The sequence below is a fragment of the Glycine soja genome, chromosome 2, assembly GCF_004193775.1.
Source record: "Glycine soja cultivar W05 chromosome 2, ASM419377v2, whole genome shotgun sequence".
NCBI classification, from domain to species: domain Eukaryota; kingdom Viridiplantae; phylum Streptophyta; class Magnoliopsida; order Fabales; family Fabaceae; genus Glycine; species Glycine soja.
This window is the reverse complement of record NC_041003.1, coordinates 29,243,911-29,259,763: the sequence shown is the minus strand read 5'-3', so window position 1 is coordinate 29,259,763 and position 15,853 is coordinate 29,243,911. Positions and strand designations below refer to the sequence as shown.

Here is a 15,853-nt window from a genome sequence, read left to right as displayed (position 1 = left end):
GTTGAACGGCTACAAGCATTATGTCATTTACAATATCTTTTATTCCTCAATGCTTCTGGATAAGGAATTCTCTGGCCTTTAGGCAGTCCAATTTGCTAATCTTTAACTAAATAATCAAACATTTGTTCTGCTTTAGAAATATTGAAAAGGTAAGGCTCATTTCTCTTAGCTTCTTTACCCTTAAAAGGTGTAAGGTAGGACAAGAATTAGGCTTCCCTTTGATTAACTCATCCGCCATTTGATCAGCAGACAAGTCATCATCAAGGTCCTCTTGCTCTTATTCCAAAACCATGGATATGGTATGAAGATTTCTCTTGCCTCTATGGAATTTTCTCTGGTCTTTCCCATTTATGAATTGCTCAACCCTAGCCACTTTGACGACTAACTATGTCAGATCTACATAGTCTTTTGTAAGCAGTCGTTCCCGTAGTTGTGTAGCCATGTTTCCAATTGTGATGGTCTTATACTTTGACTTTGGAAAATTCACATTACATTTACTCCTCATTCACTTGAATTGTTCCAAGAATTTAGTGTCTGACTCATCAGATTGTTTGGTATTCATCAAATCGACTATCGAAATGTTTGGTTGAGGGTTGTAAAATTTATCATCGAAATAAAATTCCATGTCAACCCAACTATTAATCGAATTTGGTGGCAAACTTGAATACCAAGTGAGAGCGACAATAGGAACAGTTGTAGTTGATAATAATCATTCTAACTGAATTTCCCCACATTGAGCCTTGAAACGACTAACTAGGGGTGTTTAAAACCGAATTAAACTGTTTATAAACTATCAAAACGATGCAAAAAACCAAAAATCATTTAAACTAAAAACGGCAAAAATAAAAAATCTAAAAAATCGCACATTTTTTGCAGTTTGGTTAGATTTTCGGATCTTATTATAAAAATCGAACAAAACCAAATAGACCACATATTATAATTATAGATTTTTATTGTAATAACTAATAATAAGTATTAAATAATTTATTGTTTTTCTTTATTTTATAATCAAGATGCATATTTTACTTTTATATGTTAAAAAATAGTGTTAAATATCAAGTGATGCACAAATTACTATTATTTTTTAAAAAAGAGTTAGTAATATCATTTTATATTAAAGCTAAATAGAAGTGAAGATAATAATTTTCAACTAAAATATGTTTTAAAAAAATTAATTCATTTTTAAAATAATATAGCATAATAATCATCTAAGTTTAGTTGATAGATTTTAAATTATGATAATAAATTAAAAAATGAAAAATTTGCCAAATCAAACCAAACCGCGAAAGATTGCTTTGGTTTTGTTAGGATTTAGTGTTATATTTAAATCGAACCAAACTGAACTACATTTTTATTTTATGTTTGGTTCGGATGGCTTTTTGTCTAAAATCTGAATCAAATCGAACCACGAACACCCTTATGGCTAACATGCTCCATAGTGGACTTCTCATCCTTGCTTGAGAAGGTTGCAAAATTTCGGATTTTGTACCCTTTGGATTGCCAATCCATTACGGATAGGGCTTCCTGTACACTGGCCTGTTGTCTGGCTTCAACTGCATCCAAAATGTTTACGAATTGCCTCTGCTATCATATTAGCATCTATGGTCCAAGAAACAATTATTCTTGCCTTAATCCAAGTAGGTATAGGGTTTTCTATCATACAAGTGTGTTGCTTATCAATCATTTGTGACCCTGTCATATTCTTGGGCTGCATAAAGAATGACATGAGTCATTTGCCCCCTAGTCACCAAGAGACGATGCCCTGTATATTGATGACTTAGGTCCCCCCCCCATGTCTAACCTCTTCATATGTATTCTAATGGTGACTAAAACAATAGTATGAGAGTGGTTGAAGATTTTTGTGCATTGACGTCTATCTTGATTATAATGTGGTAAACCTTATTTATATTGATTAACCAAATGTTACATTAGCTTAAACACTGCCCAAAAATCCCTAAAATCTAGGAAATCATGACTAACATCTCATAATCGTTCTATTATCCATCAAGTTGATTCATACATTCTCTAAATCGGCTTATACACTATTCAAAGTGTTTCATCTAAGTCATTTTATCATTTTACTCAATTTCAATCACGACAACCACATCCATCAGATTCCTTAGATTGACCATAGTCAATCAAGAGTTGCTGCTTCAACAACTAACTTTTTAGGCGTTAACAACATTAAATATAATTTTGTTGATAATATTTATCATCCAATGCTAAGAAAACTAAGATACATACCGGGCAAATAAAATGGATTGTTCAAACACCTTTGCTCGAATTAAGATAAGTTTACTATGTCCTTGTTAAATTCAAAATTTAACTAGAGTCATTTAGTTGAACTTAAACAAGACCTTATAATATATTGGATAAGGTTAAATCAATCTTGTTTCTTAACATTATACATCAAAACTAATATAATGTATAATTAAATTATTAAATAAAAGAAATGTATAACTAACACTAAAGTATATATATATATATATATATATATAATATTAATATAAATATAATATTCGTATCATGTATACAGATATTATCTATTAAATAAAAAATTATTATCAACATGCAAATTATTAAAAAAAACTTATATTTTTTAGAAGATTATAAAAATATCATATTGGATTGAGATAACTCGAAATATAAGCCAAGCTCACCGTCAAAATATACCGTCTAATTTCTAAGTCCTAACATGTCAAAAACATCTTAAACTAAACCAAGACAGTGAAACGGAACGGGTTCATATTCACCCTACTCCTGTTAATATGATCATTTTTTCTCTCGAAAAAATGTCATCATTTTGTTTTATAATTCAATTGAAATATATTAATTTTATACAAAAATTTATACTATTACTAAGTCCTACATTTTTATGTAATTAAAAATTATTAGATTTTGTAATGATCATTTTAAAAATTATATATAATTTGATTTATTTTGAATTCTCAGTATAAACTTTAGATTTTATTAAAATTTAATGCTTGAGCTTGATCATTGATAATAAAATTTAGTGATTAACATTTATTTTTCTCGTTTTCACATTAAAAAAAGGCTTTCAAACCTAATACATTCTTGTTATTTCTTATTTAATTTTTTCATTTAATTTTCAATAATTAATTATTTTAAATATAAAACCAATTATTATAAATAATTTGTTCATTATAAAAGTAACTGTTTGAATAATTTAAATAAAATAAATAATCTTCAAACTACTTTTTATCTAATATTTCAAACATAAAATTTATTTTATTTAATTAACTATATCTGAATCCAATCTATTATTAAAATAATTTCAAAATAAATTTCATCTAGGAGTTTGATTTTTGAATAAACAATGCATGCTAGCCATGTAACTTTCTTTGTATCATCTTAATCACATATTGTTATTTATACTAAGTTTATTAATTTTGATAATAATTATCTAAAAATTATAATAAATATGATTTTTGATTAGTTAATAGAGTAAAAAAAATTATACCTATATTATAAGACTATTAAACTTTAAATTTACATACACTGTTAGCAGAGAATTTTACATCATAAACTAATTAGAAAATATCATGATATAATTTTTAAAATAATAATTATAAAAATAATATATGATTAAATGAGGTGTAATGCACTGCAAATATATTTAATGTAAATCCTTCGTCTCTTCCTAAAAGAATTAAATCCTTAGTGTGAGTGCACACTAAAGTTTTTGGACATAACCAGCTACAAACCCATCAAATACTTATTGAAAATATAATAAATTGCTAAAAATAAAAAGAATTAAACATAAAATGGAGATGCGGGGGATCGAACCCCGTACCTCTCGCATGCAAAGCGAGCGCTCTACCATTTGAGCTACATCCCCACGTTGACACGGAAAAAGGGAGAATATATTCAAATAAAGTATAGCATTTTCCGTTTTTCAATATTAGGTTTTGGTTGCTGGTTAAGCACCTTCGATTTAGGTTATGAGATTTGAAAGGTATCGAGGGTTTTAGAGGGAATGCAATTGCAATTTAGCATATTAAGGTCATAGGTTAGATTGTTTAAAGGAAAAAAAGAAGCTTTTGTGAGTGTAACTTCAATTTCCAAGTGGGAAAATAAATACTAGCAGTTCTGTGCTTTCCGAGTATGTATAACATTAGTGTTTTCAAGGTGTTGTAGAGGAGGAACTTAGTGTTTTCACAAAAAAGGTGCCTATGTGTGCAACCATTGCACTAGGAATCAATGTAGCAACCAAGATGGGGATCATTCTTAGCATTTGTTTGGTCTCCTCTACATGGGTAACATGGCTTAGCATCCATCCCCTAGTTGACACATGCCTTGTTGAAGAACCTACAATATATGGAAGTAGAGCCAGAAAATATATATTAGGATAGCCAAAAATGTAAGTTCAATAAGCATTCAAAAGAATAATCACATAATAATATTAAACAAAATGGTCTTAATCGGTTAGTGTTTCACATTCATAATAATTTTAATTTAATGTAAACGTTAATCTTTTTTTAGGTAATCAACCGTATTTATCTTGTCTACACCAATTTTTTTTTTAAAAATCGTAATTTTAGACTGATATCTTGCCTACGATATCATGCAAATATTGTGACATTTGCATATATACATTGAGCATATTGTGTATTTAGGTAAGCATGATATATGTTTAGGGGTAAATGGCATATTTAAGGGCAATTAAGCCATTTACACATAGCTATACTTTCCTAAATATGGGATATACATGCACTACTTGTATGATTTATGGATATCACAATATCTTTTTGTAATATTATAGGCATGAAATCAGCCTAAAACTTGACTACTCCGGGCTATAATGTATGAATAATATTATTTGTACTATAAATTTTACAATAATGATAGAGAAAGAGATAGAAAAAGGAAAAAAGGAGCTGTAATGAGTGATATGATAGAGAGACATAGAGATAAAGAGTTTTGTTGAATAATTTTTTGTAAAAATAATATAATTCACACATCAAGTTGATGATAAATTAAGGTATATAGAATTTAGACCTCAAGGTTGGAGTGGAATCAATTCTGACTCTCCCTCTCTCGGCATACTCTTCCAAATCAAGCTCGTAAAGTTCTTTAGTGTAACTAGGAATATGCACTTTCCATTTCCTTGCAGCAGCCACTATGACCTTGGCCATCTTAGTGAATGGACTCCCCGTGGGACTGAAATCGTCTTTTTAACATAATAATGTCAAATTCCTGCAATAATTTAATGAGAAATTCGTTTCTAACATTTATACCTCATATCATATGATTCCTTGAAAAATATAACTTAGAAACAACTTGGTTTCTTGAAAAAAACAATTTCATCAATTTAAGGAAATGACTAATTTATCATATTTTTTTTATATATTTAAGGACTAAATTTATATTTTTTGTTTCTAATTATAAGATTTTTTTAGAAATTTATTTATCTATTTACATAAAATCTGTATCTAATTTTTAGATATATTAATTATTTTTTTACACACTCATACTTAATTATTTTTTTCAAATATTGATTAAAAAAAATAAATTAATTAAGAAAATAATTTTGAGAAGATAATAGAAGTGAATTTGATCACAGTTTCGGAAGTAATTTGGGTATTTAAGTGAAATAAATGATGTTATTTTCCCCCTGAAGGCTGAAGGAGGATGAGTCCAGCGAATCTGGAGGAGGAGTGCTTGAAACTTCTGAAAGGAGAGCGAGACGAACAGCGTCTGGCTGGGCTTCTTCTGGTAACCAAGTTCTGCAAAGCTGAGGATCAGTCCTCAGTCCGTAGGGTCTACGATGCGGTTGGACCTCACTTTCTCTATCGCCTCCTCAGAACCGGTATGGCAAGCGGAGGAGGAGGCCTCAACGATAACCGGAATGCCTACTTAAGCTTATCCATCACGGTTCTCGCCACATTTTGTCGTGTTCCAGATATTGCTTCCTCGGAGGACATGCTTTTCTATATCCCCCTTGTCTTGGAAGTAATATCCACCGGGTAATGTTCTGAACTCAACTTTGTTTCATATGCTATCAGGAGATATAAGGTGGGTTGGATGATTAAGGGAGAACAAGAGGGGAAAGGTCGTGCCTTCAATCCCTCCTGCTAACTAAAAAACTAACACTTAACAACAAACATTTGCCAATAATAAAAAAAAGGGTTTCATATGCTATCAGCCTTTGTTTTGTTTTGAGCAACTGCCTTTTAATCATAGTAATTTCTCTTGTTTAGGTCTGTCTTATCTGTTCTTGAAGAATGCTATGAGTTTCTATACTTGGTGTCAGCTGCTTCTGAAAGTGGAATCGCGAGATTTTTCGAATCCGGAGGCATCAAGATACTAGCTTCTCAAATGCGTTCTCTTCACGATGGTAAGTAAGATCTCTTTGTCTGCTTCTGCATGTAATGCTTGCTTGCATGCTCCATACTGGAGCGAAACTGTTGGTCAGTTGATTAATTTTTTTTATTTTGTATTTTATATTGGGGTAATAATCTAATACAATGTATGCAAAAGTTAGGAATTGTTAGGTAACTTAAGCTGAGGCTGTATTATGTGTGCATAACTATCTGTGTGTTTGAGCTCTGGAACTGATATCTACAAGATATTGTTCCAGAAGCTGTGTACAAATTCACAAAATAAGGAAACACAAGACACTGCAGGAAATTTGAGCATCTCTCTTCCTTACACCCCAAAGTCAACCTTTTTCATTTACTGGCCATCTCAAAGTTTACCATTATATCTATGTAGAGTTAATCAATTTTTTTCCGCACCTGGGGATTTTATTTGGTGTCTCCAAGAATTTGTCTATCTAGATATTTCATTGTATACAATTCAGTAGGATTAATATTTCCATTCTTCTTTATAGTAACTACCTTTCTAGTGCCATATATATACACATCTACTAACATGTGTATTATGAACTTCTGCTCCTAATTGTTGTTTATGCATCATAATTCACAATAGTTAAACACTATGCAGGTTCACATCTGATGGAATTATCTTTTAAACTTTTGCAATTGATTCTGGGTAGGACGTCCTCGGACATAATTCAGAATAATGACTTATCTGAAATCTCAGTTATTGTAAGTGTACTTTATTAATATTTCTATTTTGTAGTTAATTTGTTCTCATTTTGATTGGCTAATCTTGCATCTTGGTGAAGCAATATTTTTTGACATGTCTCTCTACAGGTGGCAGCAATAGCAAGGCAGTTTGCTGTCTTGCACAATTCCTTGAAATTTGAAGCTCTCCACCTACTAAATGCCATTCTTTCCTCAAAAGATTCAGTATGTCATCTTGTCGTACTCTGTTTCCTTCAGTCATGCTTTTTATGGTGTAGTGATATTCTAATATACTTGATGATGAAAGCTCTTTTAAATTGATATATGGCACTGGAATTTGGTATATATGGGGTTGTTGTCTCTTTACTGATATTTATCCAATTTACTCCTGGATAAGAAATTGGATGTTGTTCCCCATATTTGACTCATCTCTCTACAGTGTAAATCTAGTGCATTTGCTTGTTAAAATATTGGCTAAGATATGTTTTTTGTCCCTAATTTTAGTTGCTTTTGGTCCCTATTAAAAAACATTCATTTTTTTTTTATCCCTAAAGAATTTTCTGTTACCAACTTTAATCCTTTTGTTAAGTTGGACTAATAGAGTACACTATAGGTAATTCAATTGGGAGAAAATCTAGAATCTACTGCATATTTCCGGAGTTCCAATGCCTTAATAAGTTTCTGGGCATTTAGATGCCATATATTTACAGCTTGTGTTTTATCCAAGTTTTAGCTTGTGTTTTGGCTGAGAATCCCCGTGGTGAAAGGAGACAAAATGTTCTACGAAGAGAGAGAGAGAGAGAGAGAGATGAATTGGGGAAAACATTGTGATTTAGGGTTTTATTCAATTTAAGTGGGTGTTGTGTGCAAGTCATGTTATTTTATTTATGTACACATTGATTCATTACCTTGCAATTGACTACAAGTTCTCCGCATTTTCAGTCACAACTTCGTGATGCCTTCCGATTACTTCCTCAAGATAGCTGGTCACCCAATATACGCATTGGTATAATGGCTATTTTGCAGAATCGTGTTGGTATGTTGAGAGAATTTGCTTAATTATGTGAGCAATGCTATTTTACCTTTTATTTCAGTTTCTCTTTCTCTGTATTAGGTAGCAGTTAGTTAGGATAGATTAGTTACCCATTAGTTAGTTAATTAGTTAGCTGTGAGTTGTCTATAAATAAGAAGGGGTTGAGAGGGAGAGGGGTTGTCTTTCGATTTGGGAAATGGGAAGTCTTTGGGAGAGAACCAGGTCTCTCGAATACCAAGAAGTGTGACATTTTTTTTCTCTCAATATTCATTAAGGATCATTTCTGTCTACAATCTGATCCAGTTTCTGTCACTTTGTTCCTTCATTAGGTTCCTTGAAAGCTGTAATTTTGGTCCTTTGATCTTGCATAGTACATACTGAACGGTTCAAGTCAGCAGGCTTTGTTATGTAAGCAAGACTGGTGGTGGTTTAATATGGGTTTACTCACCATATAAAAAGAAGGTTGGGATTATTATTAAACTATAAGAGGGATGAAAGAAAATTTGTGGATATAAGGGGGAAAAGGAAAAGGATAAACTGGTGTTTAAAGAAAGGTGGTTAATACTATTAAGATATAATTCTAGTTTTACATAAGCAATCACAGTAATTGAGGAAAAATTGAGAATTTAGATGAGGTGGTGTTGAGATAGACAAAGGTGAAAAGATATAGTGAACCTAAAGGAGTGTATTAAAAACTTGCTATATATTTGGTTTAACATTAGCAACAACATCATAGCTGGTAGGGATGGTATGGGATTAAGTAGCTATATGAAATAAGTCATACAAAGTGAGTATTGTTCTGATATCTATGACAAATACTACTATTCTTCTCTGACAATGAAACTGCACAATTTATGGACTAACTCCTGTTCTCATGTCTGAAACGTTAGTTTAAATAAGGTGGTTTGTTTGAGGGAAAAATTGTGGATTAAAAGACACTTCCTCTTTGCACTTTCACATAGATAATCTGAAATTTTGTAGAAATAACAATTGTCCTTATCTTACACTAATGCATTATGGGTTTGAGTTAAAACAATAAAACACCAAGCTATATGAATCTCTTAATTTGTTATTCATGTGCAGCACCTGCTGAAAGGTTGCAGGCTCTCATTTTAGCCGAGTCTATGGTTTCCATGTATGGAGAAGATTGGTTGATTGGCCAAGTAAGCACAAATGATGCACTAGATCCAGCTCCAGCTGACATGTAAGCTGTGCTTATTAATGTTAACTTTTAAGTAATCTACATGTGTGCTTATTGCTTTGTTTTCTCACCTCTTTCCATTTAGGTGCTTGTTGCTTGTCTTGGAGCAGTCAAGGGTTGAAATTGCTGTTCTTCTGAATGAGTTGGCGTACTTAAAATATGAAGCACCTCAGGATACTTCTGCCACAGCTGAAGCAATTTTTTCAAAGCGACATAATGTGGCTGTTGCTTACTCCTTGGTTGAGAGGATAATAAAATTAATATCAAATGTTGAAGGAAATGATGGTATATTCAAATACACTCAACTCACGTGGCCTTTAAATTCTGTTTTTCCATTTTTATGAAAAATGTAGTAACATTGAAAATGATTCTTCTGCTCAAATTCAGTCCACTTGGCCTTCAATTATGATCATACTGTTGAAACTATAGGGACTTAGACAAATGGAAAAAGAGATAAAGTGACTACATTGATGTGATATGATATTATGAAATATTTTCTAGATATTTTAACACGTTATGTAATGCCGTTTCACATTTTTTGGCTACAAACAACCATTTGAATTTTTTTCTTTTAAAAAAAGATAAATTTGGGCAGGAGGGGTTATTCTCAATTCTTTTATCTGTTGTGTGGTGATTAATATCATTGGTTTTTGGTTGACTAGTGTTTTTCAGTAGCTGTTTTGGAACATATATGGGTGAGAATATGAATACATGAATTTGAAGTACTTTTCAAATGATAGTATGGGATTTCCACAATAGTGCAATTTTTAATTATGCTGGTTTAGTTGTCTATACTCCTTTATCTTATATCAAACAATCATTGTCAACTACTCAACTGCCAACTATGTGGATACTATTTGGAATTTTGGATTTTGCTTATATTTTCATTTTGATTGCTTGAGAATGTGATACTCATCTCACATTTTGAAACTGTTGATGATACTGTTGCAAGAGGAGTGCTAGCAACACACTCTTTACCACACTCCTCCATACACACTCTCTTATTGGCTTAAACAATAAAATGTATTGAAAGCTACAAAATAAGGCGAGTCATCAAATAAGATGTGGGACCCACTGAATTTTGTGATTTCCAATAAATTTCAACCAAAGTAGAAGCATTTCTCCTGTTGGAAACTTGTCTTTGTGGGTAATTTCTTATGAATTGGGTATAATGCTTCTACATCATACTCTTTTTATAGGAAACCTCCTTGATGAAGGCACATTGACAAAGCTGATTCACCAACTGAATGAGACAATTGCTGTTGTACTAGAGTATTTAGAAGATGCAAAGGTAATTCGATTATTAATTGTTTAATCTAATTTTAAGTTTTTAACGTTTAATATTGGTAAGAATCATTGTTGGTATCAAGAGTTAGGATTAGGTTACTGGGAATGTATGGCCTGGCTCATATGTAACTGCATTATACTGCACTCATATCCTAGTAGTATATACAAGGGGACTGTGGTATACAATTCATTCCGTTACAGTATTTTTTTCCTATTCTCTTTACCCTGTTTATAAACATATAGTAGCAAAGTATAATGGTGAAATTGTACAGGAACATGGGCAAAAGAAAGGAGATGATTTACTTGCTTCAGTGCGAATTATTGGGAGGTATGATGCTTTACTGTTGCTCCCTTTGCATTACTTGCATTGCACTTGATGGATTAGTGCAAGGTGATGTGTCAACATTTCTATGATCCATTGAATGGTTTATTTCTATTCATATGTGGAACAGTGGAACACATTTTTCATCTTTCATATATTGATGTGGCATTTGTTGTATGGAAGTTTTAACAATGATAGACCATTTTAACATGTATATTATTCATGCTTTGACTAAACTTTTGTTATACCAACAAAATGTTCTATCAGGAAGAGACATGCCTATTTGATTTATTTTTTAAAAGCTAATTGGAAATTGCATAGAGCGTCATAAGCTAATTTAGATGGATGTTTTTTTAATTTCCATCCCCATCTTCCAAAAGGAGGTACTTTTGTTCAAGGACCAACTTTCTAGAAGCAGGCGCAGGTCTAACAGTGGTTTTATAGATAATACACCCTTCACTGAATAGAACTTTTGCTTGAAGTGTACACCTTGATAGCACATCAAAGATTGGAGGTTCACAAGTCATGAAAAGATTTTCTTTGAACTTATATTGTTTTCTGATAGCATTCTTGCATATTTGATGCATAAAAACATGGTAGGAGGTTTGAAACTTAGTTGAGTTTTTATCCTTTATTTATTTATAAATAAATACTTTTCAAATATTTAAGTTTAAACTTAGAGAGGAAAGATTATGAACTTTTTTCAACATGTTTGTTTCAGCTATCTTGCAGAAGCACCTGTAGCATGCAAGGAGAAGGTTCAAGATCTTTTAGGGTATATGCTTTCTCTTGAAGGTGAAGATGAACAAAGGTAGAGGATTATTGCTAAAACATTCTTTTTTGTGTGTGTGTGGTGGGGGATGGTATTTTGGAGTATGAGTAGCTTTTGCTTAATTTACTTCTATGTTACAGGCCCTTCTACGCTGTTTGCTTTCTGCTACCTATGTTGTCTCAAATTACTATGGAGATTGAAGGATGCAAAGCTTTGGCTTCATGTAAAGGACTTGAGGCTGTAAGTTATTTCTTGTTCCAATTCTTATATTTTTTATTTTACATTCTTTATTTCTCCTCCCTTTTTTCTGCTAATTTCTTTTAAAGGTGGATCCATAGGTGTAAATCAACAAGATTCTAATGATTGGTGTATAGTTTAATTTAATATTCTAGCATTCTTTTACATTTGTTGCAATTATGTCATTCAATAACATTATTAACAAAGCAGTTTTTTTGTTTGGCTAAATATATTGGATATATTTGTAGGTTTTAGATTGCTTCAGTAAATTAGTTGGGTCACATGCTTTTCTGGTTGAGGATAATGGTTGCATCTTTATGGCATGTGATACAATAATGAATCTTTTATTAAAGGTGAGTTTCTTATCATAAATCAGCCTTATTATTCTATATTGGTTTTGGTTGTGCAAAATCTTGACATAAGTTGCACCTTTTTTACTCTAGAAAGACAAAGTTCAGATAAAGTTGGATGTATCAGCTATTGTTGATCTTCTTAAAGTGTTGGCTCATTGGTCAGGTACCATACTTGTTAGCAGCCATTAAAATGAGTGTTTTTATTGTGCTCCATTATGTCATCATATTCTTTTCTTTTTCATCTACTTGTTTGCATATGCATGTTTAAAAAATGACACCTGCTCTTGTGCAACTGTATTAGCATGTATCTATAAAAGCATGTATTTGCATGTTTTCATCTACTGTTGATTTTAACATTAATTCTTAATATGTATTTTGCTTATTACTTTTTATATTGAATTGACTGTATGGATTAAAACATGTGTCTTAACTTAGTTATTGAAACATTGCTTGTAGAAAACACTGATGAAATGTCAAGTATGATGATGGCTTCAAGCATTTGTACACTGATATTTGATTATACATCAGAAGAGGCTCTTTTAAACTGTCCAGATTTCGACTATAGAACTCTTAGCAGTCTTTATCTTCTCATTGCAAGATGTCTGGCATCATCAGAACAGGTGAATTGTAAATTCCCTTTCATTACTAATTTGTAAAGCAATTTGTGAAATAAATTTGGTTATAGTTGTTTTGTTGATTCCAAAGATACCCATGCGGTTGCACAATATTTGTAGGAATCAGACATAAATAATTAGTTTTAGCTTCACTGGTATGCCTTCTCCTGTTTATAAAAGTAATATTTCTTAAAATAATTGATTTGTTATCTCCCGTTCGCCAACATCATCGTTTCTGCCATATTTATCCTTATGTTGTGTGACTTTTCACTCCAAATAGTACAACTGTTGTGTAGCAATCTTTGGTGATATGATCCTTTGACTATTGAAATTCTTTGGTTTATCTTTATCTCCTTATTGTTTCATCACATCAAATGCATTTAATGTGACCTAATGTTTTCAGTTTTTCATAAGAATTGTAAAAGTTGCCATCCTGTCTGCATGAGGTCAAGTGTCATTACTAAACCGTTTTTTTCCTGTCAAATTTAAATACAGCCACATCATTACTTTGTGCATCAAAATGAAGAAATTTTTTATATAATTTGTGCATAATTCTGAAGTATTTACCCATCTATTATTTGGAGTCACTAATCAAGACAAGAATAATATCCATATCTTGTTCTAACTCTGACTCAAGATATCAAATTGATTATTATTGGCCTCGGATTTCTTCTGACAGTTAATTTTAACTGAACTGTTGTTCCTCTGTTTTGTTGAACTTGATATCTAGTTCTAGCATCTCATCTACTAAAACTTTATTATTTGCGAAAAACATATAAAAAAAAGTTAATTTGAACTACGCATAGGCACATACATTATACTTATCCGCCTTATTGAACTACATGCTGACAACTATTTACTTTTCATGACCAAACCGACTTTGGTCTTCTAGAAAGCTTATTGCTTGCCTCCTTCCATCCATCCAATTCTGGTTTTTAATTACTTCTTGAAGTTTACTGAAGCCACACATTTGATGTTAACACTAAGCAGTGGACTAGATATTTTTATTTTGGTGATAATTAACACCTGGTTGTTTGTTATAATCTGTTGCAGGATACTAAAGTGGATATGGATCTTTCTGAGATTGTCTCTTCTGGTAATTATATTTACTGTATGCTAGTTATTAGAGCACTAAAGGCTTTTTGAGGTAGTTGCATTTTCTAACTCTCTTTATGCAGGCTTCTCTCGATGGGCTCATCGGTACCCCCACATCAGAGACGCTGTCAAGAACTAATTTTGATCCTCTCGATCTGGATTAGTTAGAGATGGATACTTTCAACTTCCAAGGTAGCATCACAAAATTCACTGCGTCAAAGATCTGTTTAGTTTGGTTTATAATAATGAGCTTAATTTTAATTCATAAACATCTTTTACATTATTATCTGATTTCTTGTTGTTACAACATTAAATTACCAGGTATTATCATTGTTGAAGTGAACTAATGATGTGCCAAATACATGGAATTGGAAAAAGACTACCTATCAGAGGATTGAAGCTCATGGTTACAAATCAATGCCTTTAGATCGCATCCCTCCTTGCCCATAACCGGTTAAAAAGGGACACAGACCTTTTGTTACAAGTAGGAAAAACCATGGTCTCCACATATTGTGAACATACTATGAGAAATTTGAATACGGAGACTTGTGACGCTTGTTAAAAAAAAAGAATTTGTTCGTTTTAGCACAGGATAGAAAAATAAATAGTCGTCTGTATATCCAAACTGTTTGTACCATTATTTTCCGTTAGGAGATATAGGTTTTAGATAACATTTTAATCCATGTTTTTCTTATTAGATTTTGGTCCCTAATTTCTTTTTTCTTTTGGTATTGATTTATAATCTTTATGCATTCACATTTTTTCTATTGATTTTGGTCCCCTATTCTTAGTCATTTGACATTTTAACTTGTTTTTTTTTTTTCTTTATGAAACATCTTATTCATTCTTAATGAGTTAAAAATCGACTTCTTCCTTCTCACTCACACACACTCGAGTATAAACATTCAACGTCCCACAATTTGTGGGATAACACAAAAATAATTTTATCCCACAAAAGTAGAGGTGATTATTTGTTATTTTGCTTTCATCATGAAAATTTAATTAGTTATTTCCTATCATGAATATAATCCAAGCACATTAATTAACTAAAAGGTGACATAAAATTATGTTACAGAATCAAAAGGATTCATGTGGATTTCGAGATCCATGGTGGGAACTGGTAGTCATGGCGGGAGATTCGGCGGCACATGGTGGGAATGTTGGAGTTGTCGAAGGGGAGGTGGCTGACAAGAAGGTTGTAGAGGATGATATTGCAGGATTAGGTGTTAGCTTTTGAGCCGTTGTAGCTGACACGTCTAAGGATCTTTGGTACGGTGATGTGGTGATGCTTGGTGATGGTGGTGGTGGCCACGGCTGCGGCCGCAATACTTCCATTGTCGGGGGAAATGAAAATGAATTACAATAATGCCAACCAACAAACACAAAGTGTGTGTATTTGTAAGATTGTGGAATGTTGATTTTATAGCGTTTCAAAATTTGTTCATTTTTCTTAAATTCTCATTTTTTTCCCTTGGCAGTTGGCTTCTAGTAGTTGGTTGGACTTCACCCTTCCCAATGGCCAACACCCTTCCCAATGGCCAAGTATTTGAGGAGTATCACTATTTTCTCAATCTCATTTCCTAACATTAAATGCATATAAATTAAAACATATTTAATATAAATAAAATATTATTATATTTAAATTAAAAAATATTTATTTAACACTCTTTCCATTTCAAAATTATAGATATTTAAAGTTAATGCACATTCATTAAGAAATATTAATCAATAAAATTTTAGACTAAAATATCTATATTTAATCATGTTAGAATCATCATTAATAATGAATATTTTGATAGTGGAGAGTTTAGAAACAATGTTAATTGAATATTCTTATTAATGAGTGGTTAGTTATTGATATCTATCTTGGATAATAAAAAATATTTAATG

At 31.8% G+C, this 15,853-nt stretch overlaps 1 protein-coding gene and 1 non-coding gene across 2 annotated transcripts; one reads left to right on the top strand and one right to left on the bottom strand.

Moving 5' to 3' along the window:
- Positions 1-3,786: 3,786 nt before the first annotated feature.
- TRNAA-UGC lies at positions 3,787-3,859 on the bottom strand. Its single transcript has one exon. It is a non-coding gene; the product is annotated as a tRNA-Ala (tRNA).
- Positions 3,860-5,637: 1,778 nt separating this feature from the next.
- On the top strand, positions 5,638-14,732 carry LOC114392206 (neurochondrin-like). Its single transcript, XM_028353260.1, has 17 exons — positions 5,638-5,987; positions 6,222-6,358; positions 6,967-7,070; positions 7,179-7,274; positions 7,992-8,085; positions 9,166-9,286; positions 9,369-9,568; positions 10,483-10,574; positions 10,843-10,898; positions 11,614-11,703; positions 11,805-11,904; positions 12,150-12,254; positions 12,345-12,417; positions 12,711-12,874; positions 13,922-13,964; positions 14,047-14,155; positions 14,285-14,732. The coding sequence occupies exons 1-16, from the start codon at positions 5,653-5,655 to the stop codon at positions 14,100-14,102; spliced, it is 1,866 nt and encodes a 621-aa protein (XP_028209061.1). The 5' UTR covers positions 5,638-5,652; the 3' UTR covers positions 14,103-14,155; positions 14,285-14,732.
- Positions 14,733-15,853: the final 1,121 nt, after the last annotated feature.

What these genes read in the sequence shown, in the direction of transcription:
- LOC114392206 (XM_028353260.1), top strand. Translation starts at nt 5,653, where the DNA reads ATGAGTCCAGCGAATCTGGAGGAGGAGTGCTTGAAACTTCTGAAAGGA. An exon ending in CATGTAAAGGACTTGAGGCT is followed by an intron (nt 11,905 to 12,149) that starts GTAAGTTATTTC and finishes ATATATTTGTAG; the next exon opens with GTTTTAGATTGCTTCAGTAA. An exon ending in AGTGTTGGCTCATTGGTCAG is followed by an intron (nt 12,418 to 12,710) that starts GTACCATACTTG and finishes CATTGCTTGTAG; the next exon opens with AAAACACTGATGAAATGTCA.